Consider the following 15520-nt stretch of genomic DNA (forward strand, 5'->3'; position numbering starts at 1 on the left):
TGACTCTTGTCTTCAGTGCTGTCGGATTGTAATTCACCTTAATAAAAGTAAATAAAACTGCAAATGAGACATTTGAAGGACTCAAGAGCTGAAACCTGTTGCTGAGCAACATCGGAATATTGAATGATGTTCTCTGTACGCAATGTTCCCTGCCATCCAGTAATGGAGAAAGTACTCAAAAAATGTACTTAAGTAAAAGTACAAATACACAGACAAAAATGTACTCGAGTAAAAGTAAAATTACCACATTAACATTTGTACTTAAGTAAAGTACTGACTTTTAAAAATACTTCGGTATTAAAAGTACTTGCTGAATGCATTACCTAATCCCTAATACAATATCATTAAGTGAACCGATCGTATTTAATTTGAATACATCAGAAATGTGCCATTTTAATGAACAATGCCACAGATAAAGCATGTTTTTATGTTTACTCTCTGTAACATAGTTTAGACTTAGATATGTGATTCTATGCATCATAATTTCAGGGATGGAAACATCTTGTCTCCTGTCCTAACATGGCATGAACTTCCCTTTTTTTTTTGCCACTAGTGGCATTTATTTTTAAAGAAATCCAACAGAAAGGGGATGGAAAGAAGGTGGGTGGGGGAGGACATGCAACCAAGGAGCCAGTAGCAGAGTTGTAGTCAAGACCACCTACTCCAGACCAATTCAAGACCAGCACCCCACACTATGTGACACAAAAAAATTAAGTTTTACCTATCAAAATTGCTTCTCAAATTGATCTGAAAGATCCACATTCCCATAAAACACCTAGATATTAAATACTTAGAGCTGAAATAAATTTAATCAATAAAGATCTGTCCAGAAGAATCGGATCGTTCCTGAATGTCATATCAATGCAGACTTTGGTCACAGCGTTGTCCCATATATGCTACACCTCAGTCAACACCTCCACACAATAATTCAGTGCATGAGTGACAACTTTTTTTCATCGCAGATGCAACATGTCTCTGTACAGCTAGCTTTGCTAGCATCACGTCCACAGATCTTACCTTTCTTTAAGCTTTCCTTCCAAGTGACGCTAAAANATGGGGAAAAGTACACTTTCCATAAATTTCACCCAAAAGCTAAATATTAGCTTTTTGAGTCGTGCAAGTAAACTGTCAAAATCAAGTTTTCACCAAAATGCATTATTTAAGCTGATTTCAGTTTCTACTGCTTGACAAATGTTGACATTTTGGTAGCCGAGTCAAAATCCTATTGGCCTTCCATAGCGTCAAACTAATGCTGCACACAGAATGTAAGAGTAATCAGAAGACTGATTTTAAATAAACTTTCCAAACTTTGAAAAACTATATACACCATGTTGTGTATGTATATAACTGGAGGCTGAGCATATCCATCTTTCCAAATCTGTCTCAGGGAAACGGAGGAGGACAGGGTGGTGGAGAAAAGTGCCAGAAAAGCTGTTCCAAAGAAGTTATTCAAATGGAATCAGGAGATCAGGTGGACTGCTGCACAGATCATCTGAGGAGAAATGTGGACGATTCTTGTAACGCTTGTTTTCATAACATGCAGAGATTGCTTGGGTCTCTTATTGAAGGAGAAAATGGCAACATGTCAAAAGGAGGGGAAAGAAGGGCAAGAGCTTGAAGAGTACATGAAGACTGTGCTTGACAATGAAGTGAAACCTCTTTGGCCTAAAGGATGGATGCAGTCCAGGTCTGTTGCAATTTTAAAACCTGCCATATTGATGAGAGATTTTTACCTCATTGTTATTTCAGGGTGCTGATGAGGGAGAGCAGGAAGCTGTCGGGCCTCTTTGCTTCGCTCCTGTAAGAAAGTCCAGCAAACTCTTTGGATTGCGTTTGAAATCATTTTAGATTGTTTTTAAATGATGTGCATGTTCTCATATGTTCAGAGTAAACAAGGCCAAGAGCTGTCAAACTGAGAAGCGTCCAGACAGGTGCAGAAGCAATCAGGGGACTGAAGAATTGAAGGTGGAGTCAGGCGTCTCTGTCTCCTTCTCTCCTCCAAAGGCAGACGGACTTCCAGAGACTCCCGGATGTTCCCTCCTGGATATCCTCGCCGACCAGGCACTGGCTTGTGAGCAGCCCCTCGCTCTCTCCAGGGACTACTTGGCGACAGCAGTGTTCAAGCCCTGGAATGTGGGGACGGACAACAGAAGTCCTCCTCTTCCTCCTCCACCACCTCACTCAAGCCCAATCAATTTCCCTGAGAGTCAGGTTGTTTTGCCTCATCTGTTGCAGGTTGGAGATATCAAATCTTTTGGAGTCTCTCAACTTAGAAACGGACAGTAAATTTAACCTTTATGCTAACTTGTATTGCCTGAACCTCTTGCTAAACTGGTTATTCCTGAGGGTTTACAGTAGCTCAGTTGGTTCTGATAAATATTGAAAGATTACCGTTACATTTCTGAATTGGACATTGTGAGAAACGTGACTCTTGTCTTCAGTGCTGTCGGATTGTAATTCACCTTATTAAAAGTAAATAAAGCTGTAAATGAGACATTTGAAAGACTCAAGAGCTGAAACCTGTTGCAGAGCAACATCAGAATATTGAATGATGTTCTGTGTACGCAGTGTTCCCTCATCTTAATGTAATCATGATGTGGTGGAAATGGCAATAGAATCAACCTTCGGTTAACTTTGGAGAAGAGATGAACAAACTTCAATAGGTGAAGGGTTTTACTCGACTTTTCTGGCTTCCGTTAGCTGTATTTTCATTAAACGTGTGCCCAAAACGTTATTCATTCTTTATTTTTTTTATTTATTCTTTTTCCCATTGAAAAAGAAATGCAGTTAAAATCAGACAGGAATAAGTTTCTACTTGTGAAAAGTCATTAAAAAAAACATGCTGTGCCATCATCCTCAAACTGCTGTTTTTGTAGTTTGTGCCAGCAGCAATATCAGGTTGTTCATGCAAATCATGTAGTTTTACAAAATAAACCAATTTCAATATGGAGACCACCTCCCCCACCTAATCCTGACACTAAAACCTTTCATTGAAAAAGTGTCCTTTCAACTGGCTTGTTTCTTAACCATTCAAATCACGCAGTTGCATGGTTAATGGAAACGCAACTATTGGCATGTTTGGGATCCTGTCTAAACAAATCACTTTTCTAAAACCAGTCGGTGGTTTGGATAAGTTTGCTTAAGATTAGTGTCACAATGAAGGCTGTTGCTTTGAAGATGTTTGAGGTTGACCCAAGAAGTTTACCATTCATTTTTATTCTTTGCTCATAGCTTCACACTTAACCAATATTGGAAAGTTTTATATGCTGGCGAAGGTGGTTGGAGTTTGTCCTGTAAACAGCGGGTTGCCAGTTCAAACCCTCACTCCGTCTGTTTCGGTCATTGTGTCCTTGGGCTAGAAGCTTCACCTGCCTTGTCTGCTGGTGGAGGTCAAAGGTCCCTGGTAGTAGACATGAGGTTCATGGCAGCCTCGCTTCTGTCAGAAGCAAGGCTGACACTGGTTAGCGACAATGTCGCTAACCAGTGTCAGTGTGTGAATAGGTGGATGATTGGATGTAGTGTGAGTTGCTTTGTGGTCTGGACTAGTGTTCAAGTAGAAATGAGTTTATAAGTGTTTTTGCAATGGAGCATATCATTGACTTTCTAATCTGTTAAATTCCTTTTTGAGAGATGAGTTGCTTTTTGACAACTCGTTCCTGGTTCACATGGTAAGAATTTTATGCTGATTTTTTTCTTAAGAGAAACTGTGGATATTAGGTTTGCTTTCATCCAACATCAGGGATATTTGACATGTTGGCTTTTCTTCACACATCTTCCAGTATTGGTGTGTGTGAACCAAGAATGAAGCCCTGTTGAATTCGATGTTTAACCAATCGTGAAGTGAGGGGAATTCTAAATGGACATGGTTTCATGGTGCACCAGAAAATCTAGTGGACGTCAGACATCCTTTTATTTATTTATTTTTAAAGTAGTCCACAAACTGCCATGTTTGGACTCAAGAGATTTTGTGAGATTTCCTGTTTGGCACCTGAATGTTGGGGAGTGAAATGGATTTGTGTGTGGTGTGTTGCTCCTGCCATGTTGCTCAACACCACACACAGGTAGTACAGGTTTGGTCATACTATCTGTTTTCTTTTTTTTAATTGTGTTTTGAAAATCGTCAAGATTTCTAAATCTTGCGATCGAACCAGGCGTAAGTCTGCCTGATGATGTGACATTGATCCTAAATGATTTCTAGATTCTACTGATCTGACTGAGCAAGTTGGTTTAAATGGCTTTTCCCGTAAAATAAAAATAACCATTGAAAGCCTCTGGTTTTGTTCAAGCCATCTTTGACTTCTGATGGGTTATTTTGTTTTTGTTTTTCCCCAAGGAGGTCAGAAAATTGTTCCTGGGTCTGCTGGGTGGCTGCAGCATTGATTCTGAACAATACACTAAATTCAAGGAAGATGGTCAGTTGAGACATACATTTCTGTTGAGGTTTAGTTTCTGTATTTTACAAACACTCCAAATAGCATAAATGAAGTTGACATTATGACATCGCAAAATTTAACCAGTGCTTGGATTAAAAGAAGCACGCCACAAATAACATGAAAAGTTGATCCTGAAGGCAGATTTTACATTTGAATGCAGACTAAAAAATATGTACACTGGATATGAATTAAAACAAACGTCCAACGAAACGCAGAATTCACAAAATTAAATATCTTCAAAGCAGCATTCATAAAAATGGGATTTAACATTTTGAGTCAGAGTTGGTCTGCCGTCAGAACATGTACCTTAGCAGTGGCTCTTTCTTTAGAGTAGATTTTGATTTTATTGGGACTTTATTTTTATTTTTTGGGATTTTATTTTTTACACTGAAGACTGATGATGGATCTTCTAGGATGTATTTCCCACATCTGGACCAGTCCAAGTTGGGAATTGGTTTGTTCCCTCAGGTTTAGCAGTCGATCAAATAAGCAAGAAGAGCGATCAATAAGAAGCATCCTCGACATCTGTTTGTAGTTCCTATAAAAGAAATGGACATAAATATAAAGTCTTTCCTTTTCATGGGGAATAAGATCTAAACATTGGAGGTGAAACGACCCATTTAATTCTGAATATTACCGTTTCCTCCTAATGGCTGGTTTTGAACTTCACAGTCTAAAGGTTTTTCTTCCATGTGCAGCTTGGATGGATGAATATGTTCTGGATCCCCTTGAGGGAGAGGAACAAATGGTATTTAGATTTGACATGGTTTCAAAAACGTGCATAATCTTTTGACATTTTTGTCTCATTTCAATCTTTTACTGTATCTTATTCAGATTTTATGTGATCAGGCGAAGACAACGTAGTCATATGTAACAGGTTTTCATCCCTCTACTTGGTTCCATTTCCATCAACTCCAACCAACTTTTCTGTACTCTGAGATGTTCAAATCATCAATGATCTATCTGCTGTTTATTTCCTCATTTGTTCTAGCAAGGAGTTGCTAGAACAATTCACTGATCAGTGATTTATGGCTAATCTTATAAAAAATAAAGTAAAACACTCAGCGCATAATGTTTTTTTAAACTATTTTGTTTCCTTTACGACTGTTATTTTTCTCAATTCTTAAAGCTGATAAGTACTCTTGATGTCAAAATTGTATTCAAATTAGATGTTAATGAGTAGTACTCAGATTTAGCATAGTTCAAATAATTTTAAAATTGGATAAGAGGAGCGCTCCAAAGCTATCCTGGAATGACAGAACAGTGACCTCTGTTCACTATCGGTATTTAAACTACATGATGCTGCAAAAAAAATCTCATCTGTAAGAAACCTTATTCTGTTTGTCTTGCGTTAGCTGCAAATGTTAAATTTTTAACTCTCATGGCTGACAAGTAATTGTATCCATTTGCTATAGATGTGCACAAATTGAAATTACGAAATCGCTTTTTTGGAAAAAACAAAACAAAACACGTTTTTCAATTAAGATTTTGCGCTACAATGAGGTGGGTTTTTGAAAAAAATTTTATCCGTATTGAAATAGATGTCGCAAAACTGCAATGGAAACCTTTTTGCATCACAAGTCATGAACAACAGACGGACGTTACCCTGGCAGAAACACTGAAGACAACAGAAAGTAGTAGGAGGAAGATGTTTTTTTGTTTTTGTTTTTTCTCCCAATGTGCAGCTGGCTCAACCAGAGCTCCCACTGCATCATACAGTTCATAGAAACCTGTGTGTCATTCCAACCTGTTGAATCCATAGCTCTTATGTAAAATCACTGACTATAAATTCCCCAAAACGCCTAGAATAAGGGTATAAGTTGTTGGTTGCTCCACAGAATAAAACGCTGACGTTCATCTGACTGGTGATAAGCGCTAGAGCCATGACTGAGTTCTGAATATATCTCATGTTTACATCTGTCGCTGCCATGATTTTTATTGACTTGTCACCTAAACAAGCTTAATCACGTGATAATTTTATTTATTTATTAGAAACAGCCCAATTGTGAAGTTTTTTTTTCGGCATTAGCAGAATAGTGAGAAAGATTTGTGCCCTTTTGTTATGGAAATGCATCTACTGTTACCTTTTACTTGTTAAATGGCCAAGATTCTTATACTTTTAGGTATTTTTACCTTAATCATTACTGCTTACATTTTTCGGATTACATTAACAACCTTGTATCTCTTTTCTGCAGATTTGTTGCATTACTTTGTGTAATTCTGACACATAAAATCAAATTAAAGTGTGAAACATTTTAGTTGTGATGTTCAGCTTAGTTCGCTCACAGAGGACTGTCGCGTTGATGTTCTGCGACCTCTCTGCTGGAGGCTGCTGTGGTCCCGAAGGCCCCAGTTCCAGCTTCGCCTCACACCAGTACTGGTCTCCATCGTCCCCTCTGCAGGGAGTGACGAGCAGACTGAAGCTCTCTTTCACTGGAGTCCTCTCTGTGGTCCTGTTGGAGCAGAACTCAGCCAGCACCGTCCGTCCCTTGTAGAAGGTCACCACCAGGTTTTCCACGGGCGCGACATCTTCAACTGTGCACTGCAGAATGTACTTCTGTCTCTCGTACATCGGGCCGCTGTGATTCAAAAACCGGATGGAGACTGATTTTGGTGGGTCTGTGGAGGCAGACAGAGGGTCAGGTAACTTAAAATCCTTCAATTTTCTCGTATGGTTAAAAAAAAAAAAGAACTCACGGTAGACTATTACAGAGAGAGAACTGCTGCACTGCCCTCCCTCCTCAGACGTTGCATAACATTCAGGGCTGAGACTCCATTCAGTCACGCTGTCCACACTCCACACCAGAAAATTTTCCATTGTGAAAAATGAACCTCCCTGTGTTTCTCCCTTTTGGTAGAAAGAGAGAAAAGAGAAAAACAATAAATCATACAAATAGAAATTATTGAGCTTGTTTGGATTATTGTGCGATTAATTGATTTCTTATTGCAAAAGGCCTAAATGTAGGCTCTACATTCTGTGTGTAACACATATATACTGACATTATTATTGCTACTGATTTTAACATTACAAGAGTACCAAATGAAATAAAAAAATGAATTCTTAAATACAGAGTGATATTTAAGTGTACCATATTATTTTAAGTACTTGAAAGTAACATCAGCTGATAAACACTGAATTTACAATAAACAAGTTGACAAGTTTGATATATTTTCCCAATAGAGACGACAGGAAGAGATGAAACTATTATATCTGTACCAAATGTAAAAGTGATATAGAAATTGTTTTTTCCATGTTTAAAAGCATTTAGTTTGTATTATTCATTGTTATAAAAAATTATATGTATTCTATCTTGTTAGCCTTTTGCTCTTGGGCGCCCCCTGGTGGTGGGGAGGCCCTAAGCAGCCGATAAAATCACATGTGCCTTAGACCGGCCCTACTTGGGAATTCAAGCAACAAGTAAAAGTTTAGCATCAGCAACATATAAACATGTCTGCTTAAATATAAAAACACTAATATGGTTTATTCAAAACTCTAAAATTCTGAAGCCTTCATTGTCTTTTAATTAAAATGCCAGACGTCTCATCTTTACCTAGCATGACATCGTAGCCAGGGAGTTTCTGTCTTACCGGTAGTTTTTCCCAGCCCATCATAGAATACCCATGGTTTGGTTTCGAGCAGTTAGCAGTGGCTGGATCTCCAAACCTGAAACAGGAGAGTTTATTGGAAAATGTTCTATTTTTTTTTTTTTTTTTTTTTTTTTTTTTTTAGAACCACTTTTTCAATTTAGACTCTACCTGACCACAAGAGTTGAAGGCGAAATTCGCAGGCTGCAGCTCGCCGTGGCCATCAGCTCCATGGAGCTGCCAGTGGAGGTCAGGGGTGGGAGGCCAAGAGTCGAGGGCAGGAGGCCAGTTGGTGAAGGAGAGGGGGGCAATATCTGAGATGGTAGATGTGAGGCAGGAGGAGCTATGGGAGAAGAGGAAGCTGAGGAAACAGAGAGCGAGAGGATGAGTTACAACAACATTTAATTTCACTTTGGGATCAATAAAGTATTTTTGAATAGAATTTAAAACACAAAACAATGAGTAGAGACAGCTGAGACCTGGTATATACACTGTTAAAACCAGAAAATGAGTTTTATTACTACACTGACATTAAATCAGACTAAACTTCTTCTTAAAATTATTTTTAGATTAACTGGAACTTAAAAAAAGCATTTATAGAGAGATTCATTTAGCAAAGTTTACATCTACTAAAATTGCTATAACTTTAAACTATTTTTTAAACCCAAATTATACAGTGGTTTGGAAACGTATTCATACCCCTTGAACTTTTCCATGTTTTGTCACATTAGAACCACAAACATGAATATATTTCATTGGAATTTGACCCAGGAGACACAAAGGTACACGACTGTGAAAATTGCAAATGAAAAACTGTGTGCAATGGTCTAGTCAAAATCCAGACCAAAACCCAGTCGAGAAAGTGTGGCGAGGTCTGAAAATATCGGTTTCCTCTCCATCTAACCTGACTGAGCTGCAGCTGCTTTTGTGAAGAAGAATGAGCAAAAATGTTCAGTCACTCCCTGTGCACAGCTGGCAGAGACAAACCCTGGAACGCTTGCAACAGTGGTTCCACAAAGTGCTGACTCAGGGAAGATTGCATACTTTTACACACTCCACTTTACAGTTTTTTTATTTGTTAAAAAAAAAAAAATGTTTCAAATTGTGTATAATTTTCTTTCCACTTCACAATTGTATATCCCTTTGTGTTTTCCGCTAAATTCCAATGAACTATGTTTGTGGTTGTAATGTGACAAAATATGGGACACTTCCAGGGGTGTGAATACTTTAGGAAGCCACTGTGTTCACATCTACAAACTGAACCATGTTAGTCATGTTATGCTCATCCGTGTTATATTCTACAAGCCTTTACAATGCCGACTTCCAACCTAGTAATGAATACAACAATGCATCCCTCCGTCTATTTACTTTGGCATTGTGAGGCATGACCTCATGACTCAGAATCTCCTGCCTTTGCATAGTGAAGTCCAGGGTCAACTGAATGTTGCCACCTAGTGAAATATTACCCATTCTGCTGATCTGTTTTGAGCCATTGTTTCTTGGCGGGCCGAGTCCACCCAGCGTGTTCCTCTGAGGAAGGAAGGACACCCTGCCCAAGTCAAAAGAACCTACTCCTCTTTGTGGATCGGCCATTGTTCCAGTGAACCCCGAGACTGTTCTCCTATCTGATGATCTCACCCACAGCAGACGGACTGGCTGTCAGAATGATTATACAGGTCCAATTCCCCCTTCACCAGCCTGCTGGGGCGCCGTTTAGCTTAAAAAGACCTTGAAAAATTATGTAAAATTAACTGAAATCTTTATTTTATTTTATTTTATTTTAGTTATTTCAGTCAGAGGTGGCTGTATTAAATAAAGCTATTTTGAATTTGGGATTCAAATTCAAAAACAAACAAAAAAATGCATTATAAAGTTATACACTCATTTCTTGGAGCAAAGATGTTTTACATCCAACCTGCAAAGCAACTGAAACTCTGAGTTCCTTTTAGTCTAGATTTAAAAGCCACCTGTTGGAACCGTGATAAATGAAAACACTAACCAGCATATTTTAGTCTTAATGCTGATTTTGATGATTGCACTCGACAGAAGGTAATGTTCTTTACTGGTCTCCTCAAATTGGTGACTGTTTGTTGTTTTTATGACTTTTCATCCTTCTGTTTTTAAGATGCAAAACACTTTGAACTGCCTTGTTGCTGGAATGTGCTATCCAAATAAACTTGATTAATTGACCCATTTTTGTTGTTTGAGTAATTCTACAAATTTAACAATAACGTAAAGGTTACAAATTTAAAGTTAAAATATGTCAGTTGATTTACTAATTTCTGGATTTTAATTTTTAGTCTTAAAATCCATTAAGTTAGGCACATAACTCCTAGTTAGGGGAGAAATTGACTCAATTTGTTTGTGTCAATTTCACAAACAATCTGACTCTTTTTCTTAACTTCTAAGTTAAAGATTAAATATCCTTCAGACATATTTACAGATAGTTTTGCTTTCATATTTGGCCAGAAATACAGTACATATTACCCACTTCTGATTTAAGCTCTTATGGTTGCAGTTTCTATTTTTTTGCTCTACTTAAAATCAACATTGAAGTCAACACGTCATCCACCTGTTATGAGTCCTGTTATGAGTGTGTGCATCTTACCCGATCTTTTTGATGTGTACCAAACCAAAACAAACAATCCCCATTTCAGATCTTATGCTTTCATCATCTGTCCTGTTCCTTGGAAATGTTGTCCAGTTCCTTCTCACTTTGCTCATCCCAAGCTTCTTGAACTCACCTGAGCCAACAAGGCAAATCAGCACTAGCATTAGCGACCATCCAGCTGCACACATCCTTCCCTGAGTTCCCTCACTCCGAGGCTTTTTGCTTCTGCTAAAAGGAAAAACTGAAAACCGATCCTCGGATGATGCTGACTGGGACCACGTACCGAGAGCTCTGAGAAAACAACTGGGTGCTTCGGGCTTTTTATGAAAATGTGGGTGTGTGTGTGTATGGGTGTGTGTGTGCTTGTTCTGCGACTGATGATCAGGCGGTTCCTTTTGCTCTGTGGCTCTGAAAGCCACCCTGGGCGTTCTCTGCTGGTATATCAGGAGAGGAAGGAAGGGAGGGTCAAGAATAATCCAGTGCAATGCTACAGCATTGCACTGGAGGGGAAGATTTGAGTTAGCATATGAGTGTATTTCTGAGTGATACACAGGCTGGACAGCTGATCAGCTCAAACAAACAAACACACACACGCACACGTGCGCGCGCGCACATACACACACACAAATGTGCGCTATGCAGATATAAGTACACCTTCTCAGAGCAGTTCTCCCTCTTACATCAAATTGTTTTATACTCTAATGGTTTATGGTTCACTGATTTTATTGGGAATATTTGGGTTCAGCTGTGTGTTCAGACTCGTAAAATCTACTTTCTTGAGCTTTACATGATGTTCTAATTATATTCCCTCATCAAAAACATTCATGTGGTGTTGCCTTGATTAATTCATGCAAGTTTGAGAAATCCTTTAATCTCCCATGCCAACCATTCAGCTGTGTGAATGCCTGGGTGAGCCTAGCCCCGCCTACAAAAATGAAGCTCCTCCTCCTGTTGGCTGCATGCCCTAAGCAGACGTGTTCATCAGAACACGTACGCAGAAACATTTTCAGCTGATCCTTAACTTACAGGCTTTTGTACAAAGAACTCTTTGTACAAGCCGATTAGAAAAGCATGCTACACGTTTTAGATTTGAAGTAAAAAAAAAAAAAGTTAAACTTTACTTTTTACAGGTCCACAAGAATGTGCAAAAATGTCTATCTATCTATCTATCTATCTATCTATCTATCTATCTATCTATCTATGATATTATATCTGTTTGGTGTAATCACCAGTCAAACTTCTCTTTGCCCTCTTCACCACGTAATGTGACTTCCTGTTTGCTCTTCAAAACCGAAACTTGAAAAGAAAAATCCTCCGACGCCATTTCCTTTTCTATACCGCCAGCGGTATAGATTCATATTTTTGCGTGAACTGCCACGGGCCTTTCTTTCGGAGCAACAAGTTGTGCTGAAGGCAGACGGGGAAACTTTGTCAGGATGTTTTAAGACTGTTTTAAGAAGCTGCCTGTGGCTGCGCGCGCGCTCTCCTTTCACAGAGACAGTCCAGTGGTGCTGACGCAGAGGTACGTAAAAACGACCCGATTTTTATTATTTTTTTCCTTTGAGGCGTCCCCCACCAAAGAATTTGTAAGCTACTTTGCACTGACTATTATTTTATTATTAATATTACTATCACTATTGTAGATGTTTTGATTTTTATGCTTGTTTCTGTATTTATCATCAAAATAATTTCCCAGAGAACAAAAAAGCCATGGGAATAGAAATTATTTTCACAGGTCTCTACGAAAAATCCAATGAACATTCAACTTAAAATCGGTAGGCCTAACAGCAGCCAATCAGAGTGGAAAAATATTCTTGTTCTGTGCCATTTTCTAGTTGTTCAATATTACACAAAATGGCCAGATAAAAGATGTTCAACAATGCCAGTTTAAACTTTGAACTATTTGCAAAACGACTGAGCTCTGCAACATTAAAACATGGATATAACTGTAACTACATTAATCATAGCTCTTCTTCTCTTTAGTGTTTGTCAGTTTCTGGTGGTGCAGCTCTGTGCTGCCTTCAGGAGAATGGGACATCAGAGTATCATCCATAAAATTTAACCCACATGGCATTTATTGTGCAAACCAGAGCTTTCAGTGGAAAAACAAAAGTTCCAATTCCTTTAATGCCATACAAATATGAGACAGAAACATAGATTATATCTTTATATAGATCTGTCTATTGATTTATAGATTAATAGTTTTACTGGACAGAAATTACAAAGAACAAATCTGGTTCTTAATCAAATCCTAATGAGTCAAATTGAAAGTGTCATGGAGTGTCATTTAGTTTCCTTTGATTAGTATTATCCTCTATTGGTTTATTGCTATGTCCACTTTAGTTTCTTTCCTGTTGCTAGATTTATTTTATCATTTATTGACGCTCACCATCAGTAATCTTCACTCATCACCTGCTGCGCCGCCTAATCGTCATGTTTCACATCATGTGTTGATTTTTCACTGTTCAGCGTCGGATTCTCTGTTTCGTCGCTCCGTTTTATGTCCCGCTTCTCCTGTTTCAGAGTTTTGCGCAATGTGCGCGTCTTCTTCTTCTTCTTTTTTTTTTCTTTTTTTTAACCCCATAAGGTGCAGGGCGGCCGGGAAGCGTATCGATGGGGAAAAGGCAGACTGACATAAACCTTTTAAAGCAACGGGAACAATTGCGGTATTCTGATTATTGAAATTTAAAAGTGCTGTGTTGTTCTATCACACCCGTTTCATTCCGGACCACTTACAGCTCCAGTGATAACGCTATAAAATGAACGCTCACTATCGTGGTATCACCCATGGAGAGATTTCTTTATTAAATGGGTTCATTTTTCAGAGGGATGGAAAGTGAGGGTATCGTGATTTTAGTAATAACATGTTTATAAGAGCGATTTTCTGTTGTCCTTCCATGGAAGCGGGCAGCTTTCAAACGGAAATAAAACACTTTTTAATATAAGTTGATGCTTTGACATGATCACAGAACTGCCAAAAAAATATGTACAAAAATACCAGACAAAGTGAATCACAGCACCGTCATCAGCTGGTGTAACGCTGAACTGATGCCGTGAAGCTACTAGTAGCAGGAAAAAGGAGCTGCGCCAAGAAGCTACAAACACTGAATAGAAGAAGAGCTGCCATCGATACAGTTCTAGCCAAGCATGTTTTAATGTTACACAATACAATTTTAACAAGTTGCTCAAAGTCTAAACTGGTATTGTTGTGCATTTAAGGTGTAAAGTTTACCTTCGACCAAACGCCCCCCAAAGGAATCCCAGCGCCCCCCTTTTGTAAAAATTTCCGCCAGCGCCCCCTGCCGTGCGTGGGCGGGGCGGAGCGACAAGAAGACGAAGGGGGAACCGTATCTGATGGGGAAACGCGGATTGACGTAACAGGGGCTATCGCTACATGAGACTGACTCACTAAAGGGCTATTCCACTAAATTCACAAACTCGACACAACGTTTGAACCAGGAGTGCACTGTTTGCAATTTTCTCGCCGATCTTTAAAAAGTATATCTGCTGATTAAGATTTGGACGATACCTTTTTTTTTTTTTTTTTTACATATAACTGACACTTTCATATGGTGGCCCTGAAGGGCAGAGCACATGCACAAATGTAAAAACACAACATTAACTAAGCACAACTACAAAAGAAGAAAAGGCTTCAAGAAGCATTTTAGACTGAACTTCGTGTTCAGTCTAAAACACTGAAGCCTTGAAGCCTTGAAGGCTTCAAGGCTTCTTGAAGCCTTGAAGAAAAGGCTTCAAGAAGCATTTTAGACTGAACTTAGTGTATTCCAGTCTTTAAAACGGCTGCTTGTGTGTATGAAATGGGCCTCATTTATTTCATTAAAGCAGTTTTTGCTAGAAAATAATACCTGAAACAAATGTTAATGCGACTACTAATAATATTGCTGAACTGCTAAAGAAACCTGAAAACTAATATCCCCTGTTTTCTGTTAGTGAGCAGACATGACTGTCGCAGAGCTGCTTCTGGACTGTCTGGAACAGTTGAATAAGGACGAATTCGGGAAATTTAAGTGGCATCTGAAACAGCACAAGCTGGAAGGTTACAAGCCGATACCTCTGTCTTACCTAGAGGATGCAGAGCGGACCAAAACAGTGAGTAAGATGATAGAGAACTACACAGAAGACGTTGCTGTGACGGTTGCTGTGGCCGTCCTGAAGAAACAACAAATGAATGATCTTGCACAGAAGCTGTTGAGCGTACATCCAGGTGATTATGAGATTACTTGATTCCCTTTTTGGCTACACTTTCACCCTCTGCCATGTCTGTGCAGTAATCAGCTGATTTTTTTATTTTTTTAAGTGCAGAAAAATTGAGTACTGTGTCCTCCACCACTTCTTCTTCTGGAACCGCACCTGAAAGCTCACCTGCGGCCGCACAACCTGCAGCTGCGCAACCTGCAGCTGTGCAACCTGCAGCTGTAGCCATGCCGCCTACAACTCCCTCAATGGTAGCGCAGGAGGGAAGTGTGATCTTTGCTCCAATCATCAACAGTAGTGAACCCGGAACATGGAACATAACTCTTAGCAAAAACTAATGAAACTGATGTCAAACAGTAGAACTACGTGAACCGCAGCCCATTTCTAGTACTGTATTGCAATGGCATTATTGTACTTTCTTTTACATTTTTCTCAGCAATTTTCGTTTTATTTTCAGAGGTATGATAATTAAGCGACTGTCGCACAAGTTTCACAGGAAATGAACGGAGACTCGCAGAGGGACAGAAAGATTCCTGAACCAGTTTACCTTTTGGTACACTGGTTCACTTCCTGTTCTGTTGTATCACATCAGTTCAAGTGTTTCTTTTTCAGAGATATCCACTTTCTTTTTCTTTTTTCTTTTTACTTCAGAGGTATTCCATCCATCATGTCTGCC

General features: G+C 39.0%; 2 protein-coding genes across 2 annotated transcripts in view; one reads left to right on the forward strand and one right to left on the reverse strand.

The window, feature by feature from the left end:
* Positions 1-2497, forward strand: part of ubn1 (ubinuclein 1) — a 10065-nt gene extending 7568 nt beyond the window's left edge. The window contains exons 10-13 of the mRNA XM_016670313.1: positions 1388-1471; positions 1544-1687; positions 1750-1800; positions 1887-2497. Coding sequence (XP_016525799.1) covers positions 1388-1471; positions 1544-1687; positions 1750-1800; positions 1887-2286 — 679 coding nt within the window. The 3' untranslated portion in view covers positions 2287-2497. The remainder of the gene's footprint in view (positions 1-1387; positions 1472-1543; positions 1688-1749; positions 1801-1886) is intronic.
* Positions 2498-4262: 1765 nt separating this feature from the next.
* On the reverse strand, positions 4263-11020 carry LOC103136453 (uncharacterized). Its single transcript, XM_007549719.2, has 7 exons — positions 10763-11020; positions 8190-8379; positions 8022-8097; positions 7131-7281; positions 6720-7052; positions 5071-5160; positions 4263-4971 (listed from the first exon to the last, which is right to left on the reverse strand). The coding sequence occupies exons 1-7, from the start codon at positions 10815-10817 to the stop codon at positions 4904-4906; spliced, it is 963 nt and encodes a 320-aa protein (XP_007549781.1). The 5' UTR covers positions 10818-11020; the 3' UTR covers positions 4263-4903.
* Positions 11021-15520: the final 4500 nt, after the last annotated feature.

This window comes from Poecilia formosa, unplaced genomic scaffold (assembly GCF_000485575.1).
Source record: "Poecilia formosa unplaced genomic scaffold, Poecilia_formosa-5.1.2 Scaffold32, whole genome shotgun sequence".
In the NCBI taxonomy this organism is placed as follows: Eukaryota; Metazoa; Chordata; class Actinopteri; order Cyprinodontiformes; family Poeciliidae; genus Poecilia; species Poecilia formosa.

What these genes read in the sequence shown, in the direction of transcription:
- LOC103136453 (XM_007549719.2), bottom strand. Translation starts at nt 10,817, where the DNA reads ATGTGTGCAGCTGGATGGTCGCTAATGCTAGTGCTGATTTGCCTTGTT. An exon ending in CCTTCAACTCTTGTGGTCAG is followed by an intron (nt 8,098 to 8,189) that starts GTAGAGTCTAAA and finishes CTCCTGTTTCAG; the next exon opens with GTTTGGAGATCCAGCCACTG. An exon ending in CATCAACGCGACAGTCCTCT is followed by an intron (nt 5,161 to 6,719) that starts GTGAGCGAACTA and finishes CTCTCCCTCAAG; the next exon opens with GGGATCCAGAACATATTCAT.